Source organism: Aethalodelphis obliquidens, unplaced genomic scaffold, assembly GCF_003676395.1.
Source record: "Aethalodelphis obliquidens isolate GAN/ISIS:26980383/991018 unplaced genomic scaffold, ASM367639v1 scaffold60, whole genome shotgun sequence".
NCBI classification, from domain to species: domain Eukaryota; kingdom Metazoa; phylum Chordata; class Mammalia; order Artiodactyla; family Delphinidae; genus Aethalodelphis; species Aethalodelphis obliquidens.
The window spans coordinates 3,671,442-3,699,145 of record NW_020838004.1 but is presented as its reverse complement, the minus strand read 5'-3'; the positions used below and the strand labels follow the sequence as shown (position 1 = coordinate 3,699,145).

Genomic DNA, 27,704 nt, shown 5'->3' with positions numbered 1-27,704 from the left:
TCTAGTTCCGGGTTTTCTCTCGTGCTCTGGTTATTTTTGATTGAGTGCTGAACATCACAGGTGAAAAACCAGAGCGAGAATCTGAGGCTCTGGATGAAGTTACTTCCTCCAGGGAGGACTGGCTTGTTTCTGCTTCTGGCTGGCAGGTGGACTAGAGACACTGACAATCCCAAATCTTCTTCCTTCAATCGATACTGAAATGCTCTGAACCAAGACTCTAGACCCTATGAGGGCTGGCTGAACTCTGGATCACCCCTCACTCCTCAGCGATGGCCTTTCAAGCCTACGGTGTTGACCAGGGTCCTTCCAACTTGGGCTATTCAATCTTTGTCCCCAGCCCTGTGAATCTGGCAAGAACTCTGCTCAGATCCTCAGTCAAACTTCCACCAAAACAAGCTAGACTACCATCACCAGAAAGAGAGCTCCTTCGTCTTTCACTAACATCGAAAACTTAAGCTTGACTACCCACGCTGCTCTACAAGACTTCCCCTCTATCCTGCAGGGGCAGTGGGAGCCCAGAGACCTGATTCTCATCTTAGAGCCAGCAACTAGTCCTGTAACTCCTGGGCATGACCTCTCAAGGTGTCCTTATCCTCACGTGTAAAATGCATTCGTGGATCACAATCTTTGAATTTCTTCCTGCTCTAAAGGTTTTGCAGTCTCTAACGTCCCTGTCAACTCTTACATTGGACAATCCCAGAATATACGTTCTTCTTCCGTGGATCCGTCAATCTCCAGCCCGGCCACTGATTACAACTTTCCATTCTCAGAAGACCATTAAAACCAACAGATTTAAACTACAACAGCATGCATTTAGATTTGCAAACAAAGATGTTCAGTTTCTAGAACTGTGCCCATTCATACGGAAGATCCTTATTACTCGCTGCCTGGGCTACTACGTCATGCAAAGTTGATGAGGACCCAACTGACGCTAAGGCCGAAAGTCAAAGAGAAAAGCCCAACCCCAAAGAAGAAAGGAGTCAGTGTAGGGCATCATTGTGCCAAATGGCACGCAATACATAAACATGAGGGAAACAAGCCTGAGTCAGTTTAAGCAAAGGACTTAAACTGTTCTTTTTAAAAAAGAAGTATGCTGACTGTTCAGCAACAGGTCGAGGCAGGAGAGAGTCAAACAAACATCAGTCTTTGGCTTTTTAGAAGCTAACACACCAGGACTTCCTGGGTGGCGCAGTGGTTAAGAATCCGCCTGCCCATGCAGGGGACACGGGTTTGAGCCCTGGTCTGGGAAGATCCCACACGCCGCAGAGCAACTAAGCCCACGCGCCACAACTACTGAGCCCATGTGCCACATCTACTGAAGCCCGCATGCCTAGAGCCCGCTCTGGAACAAGAGAAGCCACTGCAATGAGAAGCCCACGCGCCACAACAAAGAATAGCCCCCGCTCGCCACAACTAGAGAAAGCCTGCACGCAGCAACGAAGACCCAACGCAGCCAAAAATAAATAAATAAATAAATAAAAAAGCTAACATTCCATGCTTTCCTTGGTGGACGCTGAAGATGCACAAACATTCTATTCATTTGCATGATGAACAAAAGAACCAGTGGCTGCAAGTAATGACAGGCTGAAACAAAGTCCTACTTTCACAAGTATGGAGAAGACCCAGCGGAGCTGCCTCATTACGCAGAGAACGTCCTGCTGCACAAACCTGCCAAATCTGGCCCAAGTTCCACACGGCCCAGCCTTTGTGAGCCCTGCCTCCACAATCCCCTGACCACGGAGCTGCTGACCTGCTCCTCTTCTCTGCAGGACATTGGTGTCTCCCAGGTAGCATCTCCCCTTCCTTGCAGCATGCGGACCCATCAGAAAGCAAAGGCATGTATTCCAAAAGCTGTGCTGCGATGAATACCCCCAGATGGAATCATCCCTGGGCTTCTCGATGCTGCAGTAACACATGCGCTGGAAGCTACTGACCTCTACGTTGGTCCTTACTTTTTCCAAGAGACCCTGTGTGTGGTGGAATAGGAGCTGGCCGAAGCTCTGAGTCCCAACTCTGCTGTTCTCTAACAAAGCTCACTGAGGCATAAAAAAATGTACTGAGAGCCTCATATGGTTGACACCGCTGGGCATCAAGGGTAGAAAGGCCACCGAGACACATGAGGTGCCGGCCACTATGGAGCTGAAATCAAGGAGCGCCTCAGTTTCCCATCTCCTCAAGGAAGGTGCTGGACCAAGTAATCTCTGAGGTTCCTTCTGATTTTAATGTGCTACAGTTTTACGATCTGAGTTACAGCCCTGGTTGGCCACATGCATCCATGTGGCTTTGGACTGGTGCAGCCTCTCTGGGCCTCAGTTCCCGCGTCTATAAAGCAAACAGGTGAGATTTGCAATGTCCCCAGTTACCTTATGCAGACACAATGGAAGGTTTCCAGAGTCACCCTGCAAGGAGTCCTTCTGCTGGACGGCTGCCCAGCAATAAGAGTCCACGAAGGAGGCCTGACGCCACGAGAAAGAACTGGGGGAGAAGCAGCTTATTTGGGTACCTGAGAAGCAAAAACAGATTGTTCCAAGTAAATGAAAGTGCAGGTGTCTGGACCCCTCCTGCCCCACCCATAATCCCTCCCTCCCTGCCTCAGACTTTCAGGTGTTTGCTAAGTCACCGAACACCACTACAGGAGCGAGGCCAGCACCAAAACCAAACCCCCGAGTCTGCAGTAAAGCTGAATATTTGCGAGCTTTCTGGCCAACACTGGTCGTGACAGCAGCTTGGGCTCAGGTGGGGAGAAACCCTTGAAAGAAGTGAAACCATCATAAAGGAAAAGTGCAAAGGAAACACGCTGAGTTGGTTTCACTTGGGGTGAGGATTGAGAGAAAGGAGAGGGCTATAGGGCGGGGAGTAGGAAGCGAGGAGGAGAGTCAATGCAGAAAATTGAACCAGAAAAGGAGTCCTTTTTAGAGCAAAGAAACAAAGGACATCCAGCCTGAGGATGAGAATGCTGATGGAACATTTGGTAATACACCACTGGACGGCAAATCGACCGTTTTCCAACTCCTCTAAGAAAAAAGAAGGCACAGGCCCAAACTGCAGTCCAAGTGGTTTCCATTCAGGAGGCAGATGCTCCAAACTGCGAGCCTGCAGGCAGGGAGATGGGCGCAGGATGGGAAACCAGGACAGCTGGGTCCCACTCGAGGCTCTGCCGTTAACTTGCTCTTCCGGGAAGGAGCTCTGGACCTCGGTTTTCTCCTCTGCAAACTGAGAACTACATCGCTCCGCAAAGGCTACCGTTACTACCTGGAAGATTCTTCATGCCCCTGAGTGCCTCCCGACTCACATGGGCCATCGTGGAAAACAGGCCAGTAGGACTTTCAGGGTGCAGGGCTGAAGCCGTGTCTCCCCTCCTTGCCAGTAGGCAGAGGGCCTGGCGCTGAGCCTGTCCTGACAGCCCTGAGCCCAGCCCCACTCCCCTGCCCCATCAAGCAGGTACAGGAACATGTGTCACTTCCAGGCACAGGGACCAGCTGCTGGGGGACAGCTGACACACTCTCTTCCACAGCCTGCACAGTGGGAGAGTGCCAAGTGCCTGGGCTCTGACGTTAGCTGCATCTAAACCTAACTCTGACCCTCGCAGCCGGGTGACCTCAGGTCACTTACTTACAAAGCCAGGGATCTCCAAATGGGGATGACGTTAATGTCTAGATTCTGAGTAATGTACCTGGTTCCCGGCAGTTGCACACGGCACATCCTTCTGTACCAAGTGGCTAGCAGATTCTGTTACAGCTTCAAAGATGGGGGAGGGGGTGCCCACCATTCTCCCTCCCACCCTGCAGAGAGGACAGGACAGTAGGAAGACACTGAGCTGGACTTCCCTGGTCCCTTTATGAGGGACATAAAAAGCCTCAAAGGGTCGCCCTCCTCTGGTGAGGGGTCGGCCTTTATACTTGTGACAGGAGAGGGTAGTGATGGGTATGTTGTCTGGAGAGTAGATTCTTGTGGTGAAGGGGGTGCAACAGGCCAGGTTCTGAGCACCCCCTCTTCTTCATTAGGTGCCTTTATGCCCACAGACGTCAAGAAGGGACTTCTCAGATAGAGCCCTTGGAGACGACTGTGAAAAGTCACACACTTTCTGAAAGCATCCTCTAATAGGGTAACTTCTTGCCAACCAGGAATGGTTTAAATATGAGTTGGGGGTGGGAAAGACATTTAAGGTCCCTTCCAACTCTTATCCCATTAAACTTGAGTTCCTACGTTTTACAAAAAATAGAGCAATCAGGATAGCACAGGACCCCGGGGCTAGCCTCACTCTGCTCTCGCATCAGTATTCCTCTGCCAAATGCTTCTAATGAGGTCCAGACACCAAGGCTTACTGGGCATAAAACAGCAGATACTGTAAGAAGGACAGACAGGCCCCAGGTTACAGATGGATGGTTTCTGGCAAGCTGCTGTCCAAACACGTTCTCCTGAAAAGGGACAATGCTGTTAGGATTTCATGGAAACCCGTCCAGCCTGTAGTCCTCGTGCATGTAGCCAGCATCCAGTAACCTTCTTTCCATAGGAAAAGTGCTTCGAGTTGTCCTGGGACGTCAGGGGCCTCCCCCAGGGCAGTGATGGAAACTGCTGGAGCATAAATAACTCAATTTTTTCACACCAAAGCTTTTGCAAACGAAGAAGAAAGGAAATTTAACAGAGTCTACAGACAGAGGTTGAGCACACGTTGAGCTCCTAAGTAAATATTCTTCATCTGGAATGGAAGATGAGAAGAAAAGACAACCGATATTCACAGGACACCACGCCACCTTTAAATCATTACATTACCTCATTTAAACCTCACAACCAAATCGAGGGAAGGGAATAGACAGATAGGTGGGTCTTATCTTCATTTTACCCTGGAGGAAACCGAAGCTCACAGTAATTCAGCGATCCCTCACCAGAGGAAGTCAGTGGTAGCATCAGAATTTGAATGTGTATCTAACTCTCAGTCTCTTAAAATGCTCCTCTCTGGACCAGTCACTCCAACAAGGCCGAGCTGGAGGAGGTCCCAGGAGCCTGGTGGAGCAGGGTGGTTTGAACACTCGGTTACTCCAACTAACCAGCATGGGCAGAGCTTCCTAGCAAGGGTCAAGGTCAAATCGGAGAAAAGGAGCAGATCAGGCCCCGGGTATTGGATATTCCCAGGCCAGAAGCGGGAAACAAAGGAAGTCAAGAACCAGGCAGGGGCAGGAGTAAAGGGAGGGACCTGCAGGAGGTCCAAGCGGGAGGGTGCCGGGACCTGCCCGAGCTGGGCTGTGCAGCCCTACACCTTCACCCAGGGCCTGACAGCCTAGCCTGGCCTAAAAGCACATGTCAGGAGGCTCAGCTGCAGCCATGCGGCTAGGATGTTCGGGACCTGGACCATCGTGATTCATCTCCAAATGTTAACTCCACATCCTTTATGTCATTTACTCTTCAAAATGATATTGGGGGGTGATGATTTTGTGATGGATAAAAATGTCGAAATCGCCATGTTGCGCACCAGGGACTAGCACAGTGTTGTAGGTCGATTGTACTTCACAAACAAACTCATAGAAAAAGAGATCCGATTTGTGGTTACCAGAGGTGGAAGATGGGGGGCGGGGGAACTGGATGAAGGCTGTCAAATGTACAGACTTCCGGTTATAAGGTAAATAAGTGTTAGGGACGTAACGTGCAACATGACACATAGAATGAACACTGCTGTACGTTCTATATGAAAGTGGTGAAGAGAGCAAATCCTAAGAGTTCTCATCACAAAGAAAAATTGTTTTTCCTTTTATTTTGTATCTGTATGAGACAATGGGTGTTCACTAAACTTACTGTGGTGATCATTTCAGGATGCATGTAAGTCCAATCATTACCCTGTGCACCTTAAACTTATACAGTGCTGTCTGTTAATGATACCTCAGTAAAACTGGAAGAAAAAAACCAATAATTTTGGGAGGCAAACAGGTGTTTTATATATTTTCCTAGCAGTCTTCCAGTAAGGAGAGCTTCTGGTCTCCTTCGTCCACCTTTTTAAACTGTTGCCAGATCACTGACCCTCAAGCTCAGTTCTGATCTTGACACTCCCTTGACTCAACGTTTTTTCATTGGTTCCCCGCCACCCAGAAGACAAATCCAAACCGATGCTCCAGTCCAACCCAATTATTGCTGTGGCTTGCACAGGCCCCATCTGCTCCTAAATCTGTGCCTTTCCTCACATCAATCCCTCTGCCCGGGGGGCCCTCTCTCCAATTCTTGTTAAAGTCAATGTCCCTCCATGTCCACCTCCATGGCCCATCCTTCAAAGCCCAGCTCAGATATCACCCTCTGCATGAAACTGTCCCCACTCAACTCCCAGAGCCCTTTAAAGCCATCAGAGACAGAGAATCACCTTCAACCATGTAGTACAGACATGCACGTCTTATCTCCTCTAGTAATATCTCAACTCTTGACTAGCAGAGTGAACACACACACACACACACACACACACACACACACACTCCCTCTCTCTCTCTCTCTCTCCCTCCGTCCCTCCTTCCCTCCCTCTCAACTTCATAGAGCACCCTGTATCAAATAAATAACACCTGTCTGAGTGCTTTAAACGTTCCCAAGTACTATGATAAGTAGTATCTCAACTAACAGTCAAGCTCTCCCTGTCAGATACCACTATCCCAGCTGAGGAAACAGAGGCCCTAATCCACAGTGATCCTCCAGCCTGGGTCCCACGCCCTTTCCACTCCGCTCTGCCGCATGTTGGCTGAAGGAGGGCACTCATTTCTTTCTAGGGAGTAGCTTTAAGTGAGATCTGCATCGCCTTTCACAACTGTACAGAAACCAAGAAATAAGTTTTGGCTTTACACCAAGAACAATACCACCACTTCTGTCCAGCTGAGAGTGCAGACCGAGCTGTGGGCTTTCCATATGTGTCTGGCCGGATAGAATGAAAGATGGGCAGGAAACATGTGCTCCGGGGGCTCCATGGCAGCAGCTGCAACATCTGCTAACAAGTGACCCACGTCACAGACATCCCTCCACCCACTCTCCGGGCCCCGGTCTGGAGCCTAGGGCGCGGGTCACCCCTTCTCCTAAGTGTCAGCCCAGCTAAAACCTGTTCCTGTACCACAGACGCAGCTGGTGGAGAACCAGAGGGTAACACAGCCTGAGGGGAGACAGGACGGGAGCCAGGGAGGTGGGCCAGCCCAGCAGCTTCTCCGTGGCACCAACACTAGCTAGTGCAAGGCTAGTGCAAGGCTCTCTGTTCCTGGTCCGACCCATCCAGAGGGGCTTTGGCCTCGTTTTGCTGTCCCTCTTTTTTTGATAAGCTTTCTTTTCATTCTTCTCATTATTATCACCCAGTTGGTTAGGAGGGCCCACATCTGAAGGGCTGTGAGTTCTGAGCCAGCCCCTAGCATCTTCTGACAAACATATGCATCCTCCCTCCCCGGGTGTTGTGTGGGAATAGGTTATCTGCGTTGCTTCTGCATTTAAATGCTACATGCAACTGTGAGGGTAGCGCAGGAATCAGCCTTCCTGAGAAGTTAATGCAACTCACCAAAATCGCAAGTTTAACAACACACCAATAGAAAGATCTAGTTAACTGCCTGGGAGGACATTAGAGGAATTTTCAAACGGAAGAGATTCTAACCTGGTAACCAGCACAGTGAAGAGAGTGAAGGGGCAGCAGAAGCAAGAAAAGGGAACCACCCCTTGCTGTGTACTCTGACCCCATTTTAAAATGGGGAAAGTGAGGATTTCGTGACTAGTGCGTTATAGAGATGGGGTATCAACCCAGGTTTCCATCTTTACCTTCCAAACACGAGGAAGAGGAGGCAAGAAGCACAGGTTATTGAAGAAAGTTGGGTCAGAGAAGGTCGAAAGAGAAGGAGGGAGACAGGAAAGTTTCTTTGAACAAAACAGTAAGCCCTGGGCTTGCTGTTTCTGGGAGGCAGAAAGGGAACACAGCAGTCATTACTATCGATAGAATATTTTAAAACTTTGCAAAATGTTTTTATTTTGCAAAACTGAAACTCAGTTCTATTTCACTTTAATGTAAATGATACCATTCACACATATATATACACCATTCACACATATATATACACATACCCAGGGGATCCAGGTAGGTCATAATACAACCTATGAAGCACTGAATTTGAAAGTTCTTGCTATATTTTAAGGTTGCCAAAAAAACTGAAAACAACTGTATTATAAACTCTCAAGTTCAATGGGAATAATCACATAGAAAGGGACCCTGATTGTGTGGTAGAGAAAGAGATGGGTAGTGGTCAGCGCTTAAAAATAAACGTGAAATAGTAACAAGAACTCATAAGGATGAAACAGGCCTGAATCTGTTTCAAGCACCTTCGACACCAACATAAGACCAAATGAAGTCTGTCCCAAAGGATCGCTTCTTGCCATATACTCAGAGAGCCCAACCCTGATAAAATAGAGTAAAATTCCAAGAATCTCAGGACTACTTCTCTCTCTAAAACAGAAACAAATTCCTCCCCTTTCACCTCTCCAGGCGACTTCAAACCAACCTCTAGCTTCAAACACAAGCAAATAAATAAAGTTCCAAATGGTCCATTCTTGCCTTCACTTTTGCTTTGCGGGAACTGACCCCAGGGCACAGGTGTTTTAAACCAGTGTGAAAATATATAAGTACTCTCTGTAGCCCAAACTGAAAAAACTGAATTGGAATGATAGTTTTCTTTTCCTTTAAACCAAGTTAATTCACCAGTTCTCTTTTTTCCCACAGCTAAGCCTGGCTTTTAAAGACAACCCAACCAGAGCTAATATCTGCTCCTTGATAAAATGGGCATAATCTAGTGTTATCTTCTAAATGAGTGCCAAGGAGTCCCCAGATACTTCACTACCCATCCCAAACAATAAACTGTTTGGCATTTCTGCATTAATAGTTTTCTGCTTTAGACAAAGGCCCATCAGTGCACAGTGCTCTCACGTATGGAGGGGAATAACAGCCTGGACCACGTGGTCCAGGACTTGTGACTACAGGGCAGAAAGCCAAGGGAACATAGGTTAAGGTGGCGAGCCTCCGATGGAAACTGCAGGGCTCCTTTAATTCAGTCAAGAATGATGGCATAAACAATATAATATTACACAGCCTGCTAAGTGCAAGAGCGGAAGTGAAAAGGGAGCTAGACAGAGACCGCTGCTTGAAGGAACCACGAGGCCAGCACTATACCCAGAAGAACAGACTAGACAACTAAGCGGCAGTCTGAAGTGTCGCTCTCCTGAGGTGGAGAATCCAGTTCCTTAGTACATCCAGAACGTCTAGACCACACAAAAGAAGAACTTGTATTAATCCAATGTAGAATCTGACAACTGTCCAGTGAATAAAGTTTCAATGACCCGGGTACCAGGGAAAAAAGATATGAGAACTTAATGTTCTAGTAAAGATGCAAAAAAAAGTACTCAATGTATTTAAATATTATTTCTTTTTAAATTTTGATCATCGGGCTTCCCTGGTGGCGCAGTGGTTGAGAATCCGCCTGCCAATGCAGGGGAAACGGGTTCGAGCCCTGGTCTGGGAAGATCCCACATGCCGCGGAGCAACTGGGCCCGTGAGCCACAGCTACTGAGCCTGCGCGTCTGGAGCCTGTGCTCCGCAACAAGAGAGGCCGCGATAGTGAGAAGCCCGCGCACTGCGATGAAGAGTGGCCCCCGCTTACCACAACTAGAGAAAGCCCTCGCACAGAAACGAAGACCCAACACAGCAAAAATAAATAAATAAATTAATTAAAAAAAAAAATTTTTATCATCTGAGATTAACTAGTTCAAACATACAAAAAATTACAGAAAATAATATAACAGATACCTAGGGGTTTAAAACAATATTGACATTTTGCTTTGTTTACCTCATCTCTTCTTTAAAATTAAACATTTTATTTTGAATTATCTTCAGACCTATAGAAAAGTTACAAGAATATTACAGCGATATTCAGCTATAAAAAAGAAGGAAATCCTGCAATTTGTGTCAACATGGATGGACCTTGAGGGCATTATGTTTAGTGAAATAAATTAGACAGAGAAAGACAAATACTTCTGATCTTATTTATATGTGTTATCTAATAGAACTGAACTCACTGAGACAGAAAACAGATTGGTAGTTGACAGAGGCCAGGCATGGTGGGGTGAGGGAAATGGGTAAAGGTGGCCAAAAGGTAAAAACTTCCAGTTATAAGATATATAAATTCTGGGATGTAATGTCAGCACAGTGCCTATAGTTAGCCACACCGTATGGTATATTTGAAAGCTAAGCAAGTAGATCTTTAAAGTTCTCATCATAAGAAAAAAAAATATAACTATTTGAGGTGATGATATTAATGAAATTTACTGTGGTGATCATTTCACAATAGGTACATATATCAATTCATTATGTTGCACACCTTAAACTTATGCAGTGTTATGTGTCAATTACAGCTCAATAAAACTGGAAAAAATAAATAAAATTTGTAAACATAAAATACAGCATCACCATAAAAAATATTACAATGAAATACTACATGGTCAACATTCTGCCACACATCCTCCTTTTATACACATGTATGTATAACATATACCTTTTTTCTGAACCACTTGTAGAGGTTATGACCCTTTCCTCTCAAAGTGTGTATCTTCTAAAATAAGATATTCTCTTACATAACCCAGTCCAATTACCAAATTAAAAGCAGCAACAAAAAAACGAAAACACTACTGCTATCTATATTCAGATTTCCCGAACTATCCTTTACGGCAATTTTTTTTTTTTCCCTCTACTCAGGATCCAATCCCGCATCACACACAGTGCATTCAGATGTCATATCTCTCTAGTTGCTTTATCCTGGGAGGGTTCCACAGCCCTTCTCTGTCATTCAAGACCCTAACGTGTGAAGAGCACTGGCCCTCTGTTTTGTGCGACACCCCTTCATTTGTGTTTGTTCATTGTTTCTCCATACTCTGATCTAGGTTCTGCATTATTGGCAGGGATCCCAATAAGGGAAGGGTTGTTGGTCATCCACAGGACACCCCCGGAGGCGCCTGACAACAGTTTCCCCCATGACAGGTAATGTCACCTATGATGGTCACTTGGTTAAGGTGTCTTCTGCCAGGGCTCTGCTGTAAAAGTGGCTTTTTCCCTTGAGAAATAAGTGGTCTATGGGGAGACGACCCTCCTAGACTGTAAGTATTCTGTTCCCCAACAAGCTTTCATCCAGTGGTGAATCAAATACTTCAACTGTGGTTACAAAGTGAAGATTTTCCAACTTTATTCTTCCCTCTACATTTATTAGCTGGCATTTTACTACAAAAATGAACTTCACCTTCCCCACATTTTTTTCTTTTTTAGCATAAACATGGACTCAGGTAGTCTTTCATTTTTCAATATTTTATAATCCGTTACTTTTATTTATTTTGATGCTTAAATTGTTTCAAACTAGCTCCTGTACCTAATATGTTCCCTTTGGTTTTGAGCACTTCCATACTTCCTGGCATAAAATGTTCTGGGCTTATCTTGTACTTTCCCTGCCCCAGCCCTACAATTGGCCATTTCTCCAACGAACCTTCAGTTCCTTTAGTCGGTAATAAAAAAAAAAAAAAAAAAAATTTAATAAATTTATTTATTTAATTTTTGGCTGCACTGGGTCCTCGTTGTTGCGCGTGGGCTTTCTCTAGTTGTGGCGAGTGGGGGGCTACTCTTCGTTGCAGTGTGCAGCCTTCTCATGCGGTGGCTTCTCTTGTTGCGGAGTACGGGCTCTAGGCTCGCCGGCTTCAGTAGTTGCAGCACGCAGGCTCAGTAGTTGTGGCTCATAGGCTCTAGAGCGCAGGCTCAGTAGTTGTGGTGCATGGGCTTAGTTGCTCCGCAGCATGTGGGATCTTCCCGGACCAGGGCTCGAACCTGTGTCCCGTGTCCCTTGCATTGGCAGGCGGATTCTTAACCACTGCGCCACCAGGGAAGTCCCAGTAATAAAATTTTAAAACGAAGATTTGGATGCTAGCTGTGCTCACTGCTACTGAGATGTCATTGCTCCCCGGCCCTTTCAACAGACACAGATAGGAAATCTATTTGTGTGTGTCTGTGTGTGTGTGTGAGTTTATGATGAGACTTCTAATTCCAATCCAACACCACTGGGATCTTCCTTGTCTTCCCTCATTCCATGTTTGTATCCTTCTTTCATTTAGACCCTCAGCTCCCAAATACATCAACATAGTTACTCATTGGCTCAATCCTAAAAATTCACACAAAATAATTTCAGAACTTTTAGGGACTTCCTTGGTGGCACAGTCGTTAGGAATCCGCCTGCCAATGCAGGGGACACAGGTTCGATCTCTGGTCCGGGAAGATCCCACATGCTGCAGAGCAACTAAGCCCGTGCACTACTGAGCCCGCACGCCTCAACTACTGAAGCCCCACGCTCTGGGCCCCGTGTGCTGCAACTGCTAAAGCCTGCGCACCTAGAGCCTGTGCTCCACAACAAGAGAAGCTACCGCAAGGAGAAGCCTGTGCACCACAATGAAGAGTAGCACCCACCGCTGTAACTAGAGAAAGCCCGCACGCAGCAACGAAGACCCAATGCAGCCAAAAATATAAATAAATAATAATAATAATTTCAGAATTTTTAAAGCAAAGACATCTTCTGGTAGTCATTTTAAAAGGTTCACTCTGGATGCTATGTCAAAAACTGGCCATTCAGGGTCAAGAACCGAAGTAGAGACCAGTCAGGAATCTATTGCAATAGTCCAAGTGACATAAAAAAGAATGAAATAATGCCATTTGCAGCGACATGGATGGACCTAGAGATTGTCATACTGAGTGAAGTAAGTCAGACAGAGAAAGACAAATATGATACCGCTTACATGTGGAATCTAAAAACATTTATAAAACAGAAGTAGAGTCATAGATGTAGAAAACAAATTTATGGTTACCAAGGGGGAAGGGGGGGAGGGATAAATTGGGAGATTGGGACTGACATATACACACTACTATATATCAAACAGATAACTAATAAGAACCTACTGTATAGTACAGGGAACTCTACTCAGTACTCTGTAATGACCTATATGGGAACAGAATCTATATATCAAATAGATAACTGATAAGAACCTACTGTATAGTACAGGGAACTCTACTCAATACTCTGTAATGACCTATATGGGAATAGCATCTAAAAAAGAGTGTATATGTGTATATGCATAGCTGAGTCACTTTGTTGTATAGCAGAAACTAACACAACATTGTAAATCAGCTATACTCTAATAAGAATTAATTTAAAAATAATAAACATAAAAATAACGATAACACAAATTAAAAAAAATAGTCCAGGTGAGAGAGAGTATGAAGAAATAGTCACAGCACACGTCTGCCTGAAGTCTCTTCCATCACCTCTAGGTCCTAGCCTGGTCCAGGGCAAAGGTTTTGCTTCTATAAAATGAAGATTAACACAAAAGGTAGATGAAAGGTAAAAAGGGAAATTAATACAAACTCCTCTGCTATAATACAATTTGTGTATTTAAAAAAAAAAGTCGTATTCTGCAAAATCACTAAAATAACAGAGCTATGGAGTATATAGGATTGAGGCAGATCACTCCAAGTCTGTGCAGATTTTGTACTTTGAGCACTAATCAAACAGCAACAATCCTGATTAAAAACACAGTAGTGTGGGCTTCCCTGGTGGCGCAGTGGTTGAGAGTCCGCCTGCCGATGCAGGGGACACAGGTTCATGCCCCGGTCTGGGAAGATCCCACGTGCCGCGGAGTGGCTAGGCCCGTGAGCCATGGCCGCTGAGCCTGTGTGTCCGGAGCCTGTGCTCCGCAACGGGAGAGGCCACAACAGTGAGAGGCCCGCGTACCGCAAAAAAACAAAAAACACAGTAGTGTGATGGAGGGTGTGTAAGAAAGGCTGCTGAGTTATGCACCCAAGTAAAAAAGTGAAACACACAAGGACCAGACAGAACCGCCCGATAGCACCTCCGGAACAGGGCATTTGACCAACGTGCAGCCAAGAGGAAGAGCGTGGGGTTAATGGGCATCGTGTGCGCCATATTCCTCTGAAGCTTGCTTCATCCAGATCTTCTTTGGTGGCACAAATCACTCACATGCTGAAAAAACGTATAGGAACCGATGTGACTCACACATGATACTGTATTCCCTATACGCTAATCACACATAAGCTACTTTCCATCACAGAATCACCAAGGACAGATGTCATTTACTAAATACTACGAGTAGATAGGAACTAGATGCTCTCACTCAATCGAATAAAAGAACTGTGAACTCGTTATCATTTAGTGTCATTTGTCAGATGTGGAAACAGAGGCTCAGAGGGGTTAAGCAACTTCCAGAGGCAGACAGCTAATACTTGGTGTAGGTTCCAATCAATCCCAAGTGTGTGGCCCTCCTCTTTCCCCAATATGATGACACCCTGAGAACAAGTGACCAGGGGAAAGAGAAGGTGGAGGCGGGGGCAGAGTGGAGAAGGACGGGCGCTGTGGACAGCAAGGCCAGCCAGTAACACAAGCAGAGCAGGAAAGGGCCAGAGGCCTAATTTGTGTGAAACAACATGGAAGTCCAGTTAGGAGTGGGGAAGGGATTTTAGCCTAAAGGGAAAAAATTAGGTACATCTATAAGAAGAGGTTCTAGAATCTTTATTTCCTGAATATTGCTTTAAGATCCCATTATATCCAATAGTTATTAAGTTTTCTCTTTTACTTGCTAGTAAGTTACTTAACCTCTCTGAACCTAATATTTCTTGTTTGCAAAACCTCATAGAATTCCTATAAAGATTAATGAAATATCTACCACAGTGCAAGCAGATAGTAAGAACTCAATAAATGGTAGCTGTTTTTATTTCTATGCAGCGGGCGCACCATGGTAAGCTCTGGAGATACAAAGGTATACGGTTCCTTTGTCACATCCTGTATTATTTTCTTCAGTGCACTTATAATTATTTGAATTTCACCGTTCTTACTGGTTTACCTGTTTGTCTTATCTTCTATAAATCTTGAACATATGCATTGTGAAAGCAGGCCTTGGATAATCGGGATTTGAGATTTAACAGGGCCCCAGCCTAAAACCAGACCCAACTTTGTTAAGTCCTTTTGTATCACCTCTCCCTCAAAGTTGCCTTTTAAGAGCTAGATCTTGTAGTTCCTGCAACAAAGAAATCCTATTGTGTTGTAGCAGGCCTTGAGTGTCTAAATTTGGTATTTAATGTCACAGAGCTTTTGTGCCAGCAGCGTACCAAAAAAAGCCAAGGACCTTGCTCTCCCCAAGGGCTGTTCCTTCTGTTTCTCTTATGGTACAACAGAGCACAGCTGTTCTCCCGAAGGTATGCAGACCTCGATGGCGTTGCACTCCACCCAAGAAGCATTTATTGGGCATGATACCACGGGGGATTCAAAGACAAAGAAAGCGTGGTCCCTGTCCTCCAAGAGCTTGCAGTGCAGGAGGAGGCCAAGAATATGAACCACTAATGATAACAAACAAAAAAATTGCATAAGGTAATGGCTGAGTCATGGCAGACTTTCATACTTGAAGGGAGGAGAGGAGAAAACCCAGGCTGGGAAAGAGCATGAGAAAGGCTCGGAGTCTTTAAAGTTCACCGCATATTACGAAGGGGAGCACAGCACTGTGCCTGGAACAGAGTCCAGCTGGGAATCAGATAAAGGACGTCCTGGGATGACATGCTGCAAAGTCTAGACTTGATGCTATGATAATGGCAAGGAGGTGTGGCAGGATGGGTGGAGGGACTGTGTTTTAATATGCTTAGGGCTGTAATTCATGCACCCATGGTCCTGATGCCCTGCTGAGGCTGCAGTGCTGGCCATGATTCTAACAGAGAAGGCACCCTCCCCAGCAAGAAAGCCAGGAGTGGGGAAGATGGTCCCAAGAGTGGGGAGGATGATCCCGTGGCAGCAGGGCCGACACTCAGAACAAACTAGTAGCTTCTGTGCTGGGTACAAGCTTGTTCTGCTTTCAGTGCACTCTTCCTCATGCACAGGACAGGGAGAGGGCAGAGGACACAGCAGTGCCCGAGAATTCAGGCTTCAGAATCAAAGCTACAGTCCAGCTCTGCTCTGTGTGCCCTTGAGCACGTTATCTGGCCTCTACTGGCCTCAGTTCCTCATCTGTCAGAGTCATACAGTACTGGGGCGTGTTTAGCAGCTAACCTTTACTGTAAGGTTACTATGTCCCAGATATGGTTCTAGGGCTCACGTGTGTTAATGCATTTAATTCTCACCACCCTGTGAGATAGGTTTTACTATTACCCCATTTATTGATGAGGAAACTGGGGCACAGAGAAATTATGGAACTTGCCCAGTGTGTCACAGTGTATGTGTGATGCACCAGGATTGGAACCCAGGCAGTCTGTCTCCAGACTCACATCTTAACCAATATTCCACAGTCTCCCCAGAATTAAAATATACACCTGTTTTGAAGAATTTCTGCTGGGAAAAATATCATGCTAGAAGGACCTAGCACACAGGCAGCGTCAATATATGGTGGCTTCATGTGATAAAGGACTGTTATTAAATATATACAAAGAATTCCTTGGATATAGAAGATGTGGTGTATATATACATAATAGAATATTACTCAGCCATAGAAAAGAATGAAATAATGTCATTTGTAGCAACATGGATGGACCTAGAGATTACCATACTAAGTGAAGTAAGTCAGACAGAGCAAGACAAATTTCATATAATATCACTTACATGGGGAATCTAAAAAAATGATACAAATGAACTTATCTATAAAACAGAAACAGACTCATACACAGAGAAAACAAACTTATGGTTACCAAAGGGGAGCACGGTGGGGTGGGGGGGAGGATGAATTAGGAGTTTGGGATTAGCACATACAAACTACTATATATATAATAGATAAACAACAAGGTCCTCCTGTATATTCAATATCTTGTAGTAAATTATAATGGAAAAGAATCTGAAAAAGAATATATATATCGCTGAATCACTTTGCTGTGCACCAGAAACTAACACGACATTGTAAATCAACTATACCTCAAATAAAAAATACATATACAAAAAATTCTTAAAACTCAACAATAAGAAGCAAACAACTCAAAACATGGGCCAAAGATCTTAACAGACACCTCACCCAAGAAGGTATGCAGATAGAAAATAAGCACATGGAACAACAAGATACCAGTACACACCTATTAGAAGGGCCAAAATCTGGAACACGGACAACACCAAGTGCTGGCAAGGATGTGGAGCAATAGGAACTTTCATTAACTGCTGGTCAGACTGCAAAGTAGTACAGCCACTTTGGAAGACAGTTTGGTAGCTTCTTACAAAACTGAACGTACTTTTACAGCAAATGTGCTCCTTGGTATTTACCCAAAGGACCTGAAAACTCATGTCCACACAAAAACCTGCCCATGGATGTTTATTACAGCTTTGGTCGTAACTGCCAAAACTTGGAAGCAACCAAAGACGTCCTTTAGTAGGTGAATGGAAAAATAAACTGTGGTACATCCAGACAATGGAATATTATTCAGTGTTAAAAAGAAACAGCTACCAAGCCATGAAAAGACATGGAGGAATCTTAAATGCATGTTACTAAGTGAAAGAAGCCACTCTGAAAAGGCTACGTACTGCATGATTCCAACTGTATGAAATTGCAGAAAAGGCAAAACTATAGAGACTGTAAAAAAGCCAGTGGTTGCCAAGGGTTATACAGGTGAGGGTTGAATAGGTAGAGCACAGAGGATTTTGAGGGCAGTGAAAATACTCCACATGATACCATAATGATGGATAATTATACACTTTTCCAAACCCACAGAATGTACGACTCTGGTGGGGAATGTTGATAACAGAGAAGGCTGTGCATGTGTGGGAGCAGGGAGTATATGGCAAATCTCTGTACCTTCCCCTCAATTTTGCTGTGAAACTAAAACTGCTCTAAAAAAGTAAAGTCTTAATGAAAACGTACGCGTGTGTGTGCACGTACACGCAGCAGCTATTAACATCGCTCCTAAGGACAGCAGGGGAAGGAAGGCATTAGAAGCAACTGCCTAAGTGCAGAGGGGAGAGGCAACATTTCCCTCTGGACACCAACCCCTCTGGCTGGTCACCTGCAGGGCCCCGGCCAGGCCCTTCCAGAGCTGCAGCTTCTCCCAGGCCCTCAGCGGACAGGGCTTCCTGCTGTGCCAGGCGATGAGAGCCGGCTGCTGGGGTCTACCCTGGACCAGGCATGGACCCGGCCCACCCCTGCCAGGCACAGCCTTCCTGACAGTCCACTGCTCCAGGCCGGGCTTCCACGAGACCGTGGAGCCCCAGAGCAGAACCGCTGAATGCAGCCAGCTTGGGGCCTTCCCAAATCAGCTCCAACATCCCAGAACAACGGGGAGGTATCGAGTGTGCCTGCAGAGCTCCCAGCAATGGCTCCCGATAAACTTTTATAAACTATCTGCCCCATACAAAGCACCATGGTAGGGCTTCCCTGGTGGCGCAGTGGTTGAGAGTTCGCCTGCCGATGCAGGGGACGCGGGTTCGTGCCCCGGTCCGGGAGGATCCCACATGCCGCGGTGCGGCTGGGCCCGTGAGCCATGGCCGCTGAGGCTGTGCGTCCGGAGCCTGTGCTCCGCAACGGGAGAGGCCACAACAGTGAGAGGCCCGCGTACCGCAAAAACAACAACAACAACAACAAAAACCAGTGAGGTGACACCTCTGTACTGACACAGAAGGCTTCCCACACCTTTCCACACAGTGTGCTTTCCATACTAAGCAGGAAAATGCAAACCACTATGATGTGACTCAGTTTGGTTAAAAACAAATGTGTATACGTTATATTAATGCAGAGAAAGGGGATTTTATGTCTGTCCAGTGTCCACGGTGTTCACCTGTACACATAGTGAAGGAGGTTTATGAATCCTTTACCATGAGAAGGTATTTAGGTACTATCTGTACAATAAAGTACCAAAAAAAAAATTAACAAAGAAAAACATGTATGTATCAGTAGCCTCTCTGGATAGCAGGCATCTTTCTGGAAAGGGACCAGGAGGCTCCCTTGGTGCTTTGCCTTTAAACGTGAGCTGAGGATGTGCTGTTTTGGGACCTTTGCCCTGAGACCCTAAGTATTAGCCCATTCTTATAGACACTCCTGAAGAGAAGAATCAGCTTTGCCACCTGGTACATGCTGAAGGGCAGCCTGAACACATCTCCCAAGATGTGCCTACAGCAGCCACGACAGAGCAGATGACTTAAGCCACCTGGCTGCTGACTCGGAGGAAACAAGAGGGGAACTGGGAACTGACAGCATTGGAAGCAGCTGCAGCTCTCTCTGTCCCCTGGCTCACTGGGGCTGGCCCAGCGCCTGCCCTGTAATGACAGCAGCAGAGCAGAGCTAACCCTAAGGGACCAAGTCCCTCTGTCCAGAACTACAGCTGCCTGCTGGGAGGGCAGCAGGGAGAGAAGGCTCCCTGGGCGGACCAGACACCCTTCCCCAGGGGTCCAGTGGCTGCCCCTGCTGCTCATCTGGTCCAGCCACCCTGGCACCGGGCATGAAGCATCCTGGTGGGAGATAGGAGCTCTGCTCTCCCAGCGTCTCCTAAGATACCAGGCTAGGGCACCAGAGAGTCAAAGCAGTCCCTGAGGGAGGACATCTCGGTCCCAGGTCCTGAGTAGCCCTAGGCCAAGGGTACTGCTGACCCATCAAAAGACCCCAAGAATAAGCATCCCATTCAGAGTCTGGTCTGTTGAAAAGTAGCACGCTTAGGGAATTAGTTTCTTCAACAATTTAGATAAATACTCCTAGAATTTCAGAGTCTGAAGGCCATGTAGCCTAATTATGCTTGTATTCTACACAGAGTTGTCACTCAGCTATTTCCTAAACTAACTCACTAGCTCTCTCTCCATATAGATGCACCTCCAGGGGAAAGGGGCTGCACCTCTAGAGGCATCTGGGGACAGGTGTGGTAGAAATGAAGGTCCTTCTGTGGCACAGAACTCTGGTCTCCTGCACCTACCATATGGCGACATTCATGTGGTCCATGCAGCCACATGGAATGACACTCATCCACCTTCCACTGAGCCTTTCAACATTTCAAACACAGCTTCTTCCTTGCCTAAAAATACTGCGAAAGGAAATGACTGCAAAAGGAAATTTGAGGTACTTGCAATACAACCTATGCTTATAAGTCAAGTGGGGCAACTGAACGGGGCTCATCATGAACGGTAACCAGTCCGCCCTCCTGGCATCAGATGGCTGCTCCCCCATGACAGGGTTCATGGCTCCCTGACTCCTGGGTCCTCAGTGCCCAGCACTGGGTCCAGCCCACAGCTGGTACTCAAGAAGCATTTGCTGAAGGGAAAGATTATCTCCAGGACCCATGCTACTTGGTGGTTTTCCTTCCAACCGGAAGGCTCAACTCCCGGCCATCTGGAAGGCGGAGGGAAAGTCTTGACTATATCTATGCCTGCCCAATGACAAGGAAAACTGAAGACTACCTTCCAAAATGAATTTGGCGGCTTCCTGCCAAGTTAGTGGTGTGGATCACAAAATCAACTCACTGTAACCTTTTTCTAACCAACTCTTCCTTCAACGTCACCATTTCCATCAATATCATTCTCCAATCACCCAGACCTGCAGCCTTTCTGATACCTCTGATCAGTCTCGGCCCTTTGTGGCCGATGAAAAGCTAGGGGCCGAAGAGTGGATTATTACTCCTTGATCTTGGAAATTTCCCATCCTTTCCCTTCTAGTCTTGGCACCCACCCTCGCACAAGACCTCAACTGATGCCTCATCTTTATGGCATCCTCCCTAGCTCCAACTCCCCTCTTTCACAGACCCTACATGTACTCTCAGGTTATTACTTATGAAGAGCTGTTTTCAACCAGTCCAGCCTCTGCTCAAATAATAACTTTGTACTTTTTATTTATTTATTTTGCGGTACGCGGGCCTCTCACTGTTGTGGCCTCTCCTGTTGCAGAGCACAGGCTCCGGACGCGCAGGCTCAGCGGCCATGGCTCACGGGCCTAGCCGCTCCGCGGCATGTGGGATGTTCCCGGACCGGGGCACGAACCCGTGTCCCCTGCATCGGCAGGCGGACTCTCAACCACTGCGCCACCAGGGAAGCCCAACTTTGCACTTTTTAAACCATCAAGTCTGTACTCCTCTGTTCTCACTAACCCAGGCCCTTATTCACTCTCATATTCCAGGAACCCTGACTAATCCTCCTGCCTCAGTTAGGACACTCCTCACTGTTTCTCTCCTTCCAGGAACAGGTACCATTCTTTGACATCCCAAAATCTTGGCAAAGGTCTCACCTCTGCTTATCCAAATCCCACCCACGGGCAGGGGCTCAGGGCCAGCCCAATCTTTCACATAAGCTTTCCCCATTGTCCAGCCCCACCGGCCTCCGTCCCCACAGAGCTGTGTCTAGCCTCATACACGGCCTTCCTCTTGACTCACAGACACTCTCTCCTGCACTCAAAGTCAGAAGAGATGATGAGGAAGACCAGTGGCTTATTAGCCACGTGATCCTGACCAAACCACCCGACTCTCTGAATCTCACAGAAATGTTATTAGGATAAAGGAGAGTTTACAAGAAGGGGCTCGTTCATCTCACATTCAAAATAAGGCCGTCCAGGTAGAGGATTTGGGTATCCCTTCTAATACTGGCCAAGAGCAGTTATTTTCCATCACTCACAACCCTGCAGAGCTAAAGTCTCAGTACACATCAACTAAATGTAAGATAAGGGAGAAAGCACTTTTCATGGGCTACTTTTCTTCACGTCCTCCGATTAGCCACTCGGGAGCTTCTCTGATACAAATTTGGGGTGACCGCAGAAATGTGTGGGAGGGAAAAGAGAGGCAAATCTGGTGACAACGGCGCCGGTCTTAAGAGTGGGACTTGAACACTAAGCCAGAGCCGGGATCAGTGTGCAGCAGGGAACAGAAATGGGTAGCAGGGATGCGAGAAGGGTCCACAGCAAGGGGGGGGCGGGGAAGGGAGCACGCGAACAAAGAATGCTTCGGCCCATCAACTCGGGCTACCTTCCTTCCCAACGTTCACGCCCATGACAACGGCGGGCACCGCCAGGGACGCGCGGTTAAATCACTTCTCGCCAGAGACCCGGGCACCTCTGATAACGCCGGCCCAGCCCGCCCCGGTGCCGCTGTCCCCGGGCCTTACCTATCGAGATTTCCTGTGCGAAGGCCAGCGAGATGAGCAGCAGCGGCAACCCCACGGCGATGCACGTGACCATCTTGTCCACGGCCAGCTCCAGCCGCAGCCCCTTGAACTTGGGCTCCGAGGGCTCCTTCAGCAAAAAGTCTGAGAAGACGTACTCGGTGGCCAGGTGAGCAATGGCCATGGCTGCGGCGCACGGGGCTGGGCCAGGAAGGCTCGCAAGGGCAGGCCCGGGTACCGCCGGCGTCGGGAGAGCGGCGCGGTGCCTTCACCCGGTTACTGACTGGGCCCGCGGCTTTCGCTTTCCCTTTGCCGGCTCCCCGTTTGCTTCCACATCCCACTGGTCTTTGTGTCTCGAAGCGCCGCAGCTGTCTTCTCTGGGGGCCTGGCCTGGCGGGTCCCGGGATTGCTTCGGGCGCACGGGATCGCGCCTGCTCCTCCGCCGCGGGCCTGGGGCAGAGCCGCACCCGCAGGTCCCCGGGATGCGCGCGCCCGAGGGCGCGAGACTCAACCGCGGAACAAAGCGCTAGCCTCGCCGCGGCTCTGCCGCTGCGCCCTGGCGACTTGGAGTTTCCGGAAGCTGAGGCGACGCGGGGCGGGTGGGCGCGGCAGCATCCCGCGACACTGGGATCCACCCCCAGCAAAGGGAACTTCCCGGCGAGCGGTACCTCGTCAAATCCTCGCGCCTCTCCCAACCTCATTCTCTCCACTTCCTGGCACCCGGGATTTTTGAAATCATTTCTGAAAGCGACCTGTTACCCAGTGGACAGGATGGCCCCCTTTTACGCCTCACCCCCAACATTTCTACGTGGCGGAATCAGGTTAAAAGGAGGTGCAAACGCTTCAAAGAGCAACGGGGCCCTAAAGGGCTATCGAGCGGATTAGACCAAGCCGGTGCGGAAGAGGGAACGCTGGACTCTTCCAGAAGCACTGCGGGACTGGGAGGCGCGGGGTCAGTGGTGGTGAGCCCTGCGTCTGACTAGGTCTCAGGTGTCTGTGCTTAGCCTCCTGCTTTCCCCGTGGGAGCCTCGGTCTGGGAGCCAGCAGTGGGTGTCTGCGGGAAGCGGGTGTTGGGGGAGAGCTACTTCTGAACGACTTTCAGGTAGTGGATGCTGAGAAATAGTCAAGAGACGCTCTAATCAGCAACATTTGGGGCAGACAGCACCTTTGAACGTGAGGGCTCCTTGGGGCTGGGCTGCGCTTTCTGCTCTTTGTACATGGGCAGGTCCGTGCACGCAAGCCTCTTCTTTGTGCCCTCAACTGCCATATGTACATCTCCACCCTGCCCTGCCCTCTGAACCCTCATCCAATGGCCTGCACCACTCTCCACTTAGATGACTCACAAGACCAGGACCACACAATGGCCAGGACCGCAATCCTTATGCTTGTCTCAACCTGAACTCCAGTCTTCCCCATCTTGCTCAGTGCGCCGCCATCCACCGGGATGCCCAAAGCAGAAAACTGGAGGGCCCTGTGGAACATTGCAGTCTCTCCCCAGGTGCCATAACCAATTTCCAAATCCTGCGGCGTCTTTCTCCTAAATGTAGAAAATCTCATAGTTTTTCTCCACCTGCGCTGCCAACGCTCCTTGCCGCCATCCTGTCTCCTAACCGCATACAGGTTATGTACCCTGCAGGCCCGCAAGCCATTCTCCCCCATGGCTGCCAGAGGGAGCTTTTAAAAGCTCCCGTCTGATCCTTTCACTCCCCTACTTAAAGTGTATATTGTTTTTAGGATAAGATCCAAATTTCTTACCATGGCCACTGCCTGCCTTATCAGCTTCACTACTTTCCAGTCAGTTCTTCAAGTTAGCCAGCCCCATGCCTCCTCCAGACCTTCCCCTGCCCAACACACTTCCACGGTAGCCTCTTTGCCTGGCCAACTCAGATTCACCCTCCTGATCCCTACTGGATGTCACTTCCCAGGAGAGTCTTCTCTGATAATGCTAAACTACGTTAGGTCCCTTTGTTAAATATTCTTGTAATACTAGCTGTGGGCCTTGGGAAAGTTACTTGCCCTTCCTGTACCTCAGTTTTTTCATCTGTAAAGTGTTTATACTGCTTAGGATTGAGATAAAGATCAAAAGAGTTAATATAGGGCTTCCCTGGTGGCGCAGTGGTTGAGAGTCCGCCTGCCGATGCAGGGAACACGTGTTCGTGCCCCGGTCCGGGAAGATCCCACATGCCGCGGAGCGGCTGGGCCCGTGAGCCATGGCCACTGAGCCTGCGCGTCCGGAGCCTGTGCTCCGCAACGGGAGAGGCCACAACAGTGAGAGGCCCGCGTACCGCAAAAAAAAAAAAAGAGTTAATATATGTAAAGTGCCTAGGACATTGCCCGGCAACTGATGAGTGCTATGTAAATGTTATCCATTACTGTTGCCCTCTATTTTTCCTTGTTAATGAAAATCACAATTGTAATTCAACAAATATGTGTTTGTCCATTTATTTAACATTTGTCTCCCCCTTTATATGGTAAGCTTCATGAGGGCAGGTCTGCATCTGTGTATACCAACCACTCTCATCTCCAGCACTTAGCACAAATACGTGACACATAGTAGGTATTTTAATAAAGGTTTATTAAATGAAGGAAGATGAAAATCTTTCACTTTGAAAATTGTTTAAAAACAGGTGGCCCAACTTACATTCATTTTGCCATACATTCAAGGCATGTATTAGAGGGTAGTGATGGGCCAGGTGTGGGCTCGATGGATGGGGAAGCAAAGATGAAGTGATGCATTCCATTTCCTTAAAGATCTCATGGCTTAGTAAGAGAAATAAGGTATGTGCACAATTAACTATGATACAGGTTAGAAAGTGTAAGTAATATTGAGAAATGTGGGATAAGCCAAGGGGTGTGCATAAAAAGATGGGGCCTGGTGGGATGCGTCCGTTTGTGGCAGGCAGAGCCAGCACAGGAACTTTCTAGGAAGGAGTGAAAGCATGGATGCCTTGCCCCTTCTCTCCTTGTCAGAATCTATGTATCCAACAGGCTCCCATGTCCTTTCTTCCGGATGCCTTCCAGGATCCCCCAGTTGTGATGAATCATTCTCTCCCTTATCCCTTTCTTCTATTCTAGCATTTAGCTCATTTTGCCTCGCATGATGGTTGATTGCATGTCTGCTTTCTCATTAGGTATCACTTCCTCTGAGGATCTGGATGGAATCCCAACAGTTTTGTCAGTTACCCTCAGCCCTGGCAGAGTTTTTCAAATTTAGCAGGAAGTCAATCCACCTGTGTTGAATTTACAACGGAGGCAAGAAAGAGAACTTTCTTGAGAAATGTAGGGTATGCCAAGGGGTGTGCATAAAAAGATGGGGCCTGGTGGGATGCGTCCGTTTGTGGCAGGCAGAGCTGGCACAGGAACTTTCTAGGAGGGAGTGAAAGTGGGAAATGGGAAGTGGAGACCTTCCCATTAGGAAATGGGAAGTGGAGACCTCTGACACTGGTATAGGGAAGAGGAAGGTGAGGGAGACAAAAGTGAAGGGGTTGGGGCCGGAGAAGGTAGCCTGGAATTTTTTTTTTTTTTTCAGTAGGCATTAGAGAGGTTTTGGACGGGGGTAATATACAGAGAGCTGCGCTTTAAAAAGATGTCTTCCAGCCACATGTAGAGTGGATTGCAATGCAGAGTGGAGGGGGAGAGGCCAGGTAAGAGGCTGCTGAGATTTTGCACATGAGAAGTAATCAGAGCCCAAACTGGCCCCTTGTCTTTGAGAACAGATATGAATGGCGCAGAAAAGAGTGGTGGTCCGCCCCCAGCCTCCTGTCTGCATGCTGTGGGGCTCAGCACCTCTCCCACCCGGTGCCCCAGATGGCATCGTCAGGGCACTGGCTGGGCAGGGGCTGACCATGACCCTAGTGGAGCCCCTGGCCAGAAAGGCCTGGAGCCGCCCCTCTCCCCTACATCAGGTGCTCAGCTGAGAGAAGAGGAATTTATTTTTCTGGTTGATTTTCTCTTGGGCCTGGGATGCTGGCCTGTGAAGGGCCTGGGGGGTGGCAGGACAACTCAGGAGGGAGCTGGGGGTGGTGGTGAGATAGCCCTGGGACCTAGGACCCTTTGCTGCAGTGCTGCAAAGCTTGCAGGTGGACACACCTCTCCTCCAGCTACAAAATACAAAGAAACTCTATGGGACTAAAAATAACTGTGTGCATGCACAGTTGAGGCAAATTCTGGACCAAAAGATACAAAAGACAAAAACAAAAACAACTCAGCTGCCACTTCTGAAGAGCAGGGAACAAAAACAGGGTGTTGGGAGCAAAAGCAGGGTACTGCGCATGCCTCCTGCACACAGCACCACCTAAGGGATGGGCAAGCCACCCAAGCCACCCCTCTGGGCTGACCCCTGGACACACCCCTACCCTCACCCCATATAAGAGCAAGCAAGCAAGGGAACCTGTGGTTTGCTCTCACTTCCCCCTGCTACAGCAGCAGCCGCAATAAAGCCTTCCTGAATTTCTTGTCTGGCCTCTAGTCAATTTCTATTGATTGGGGAAGGCCAAGAACCTTGGTCGGTATCAGTGGAATAACCAGGTCTCCTCCAAGCCAACCCCACCCCCCACCCCCAGGGCCTGGGCCGGCGCTGGGCGGGGCTCTCCCCATTACCTCAGCCACAGCGACAACGTGACCGTATTAACAAGGTACCGCCGAGCATATCAATAAAGATTATCCTGATTAAAAAAAAAAAAAATGTTCATTGCAGCTCTATTTACAATAGCCCAGAGATGGAAACAACCTAAGTGTCCATCATCGGATGAATGGATAAAGAAGATGTGGCACATATATACAATGGAATATTACTCAGCCATAAAAAGAGACGAAATTGAGCTATTTGTAATGAGGTGGATAGACCTAGAGTCTGTCATACAGAGTGAAGTAAGTCAGAAAGAGAGAGACAAATACCGTATGCTAACACATATATATGGAATTTAAAAAAAAAATGTCATGAAAAACCTAGGGGTGAAACAGGAATAAAGACACAGACTTACTAGAGAATGGACTTGAGGCTATGCGGAGGGGGAAGTGTAAACGGTGACAAAGCGATAAAGAGGCATGGACATATATACACTACCAAACGTAAGGTAGATAGCTAGTGGGAAGCAGCGCATAGCACAGGGAGATCAGCTCGGTGCTTTGTGACCGCCTGGAGGGGTGGGATAGGGAGGGTGGGAGGGAGGGAGACGCAAGCGGGAAGAGATATGGGAATATATGGATATATATAACTGATTCATTTTGTTGTGAAGCTGAAACTAACATACCATTGTAAAGCAATTATACTCCAATAAAGATGTTAAAAAAAAAAAAAAAAAGTGGTGGTTAAAGGAGCCATTTTTCCTACTGCAAAAATCAGATCAAATAATCCAATGTGTGCCAAGTTTCTCTGGCAGGAAATGAGAAAGTAAGGGCCTGGGTTCAACTCCTGGACTGGCTACTTACTTGCTATGTGACCAAAGGTATATCACTGAGAATCTCTAAGTCTCAATGTCCTCATTTGCCTAATAAGGGTAAGACCGCCTACCTCATTGGGTTGTTCTAAGGATTACATGTGATCATATATGTAACAGTGCCTGCCACGTCATGGCAGATTTTTTTTAACTTCTT

The 27,704-nt window shown here is 47.6% G+C and overlaps 1 protein-coding gene across 1 annotated transcript in view; it reads right to left on the bottom strand.

Annotated features, from left to right (window-relative positions):
* Positions 1-22,608, bottom strand: part of PANX1 (pannexin 1) — a 35,741-nt gene extending 13,133 nt beyond the window's left edge. Inside the window, exons 1-2 of the mRNA XM_027087749.1 lie at positions 22,113-22,608; positions 2,364-2,503 (exon numbers count right to left, since the gene is read on the bottom strand). Coding sequence (XP_026943550.1) covers positions 2,364-2,503; positions 22,113-22,293 — 321 coding nt within the window. The 5' untranslated portion in view covers positions 22,294-22,608. The remainder of the gene's footprint in view (positions 1-2,363; positions 2,504-22,112) is intronic.
* Positions 22,609-27,704: the final 5,096 nt, after the last annotated feature.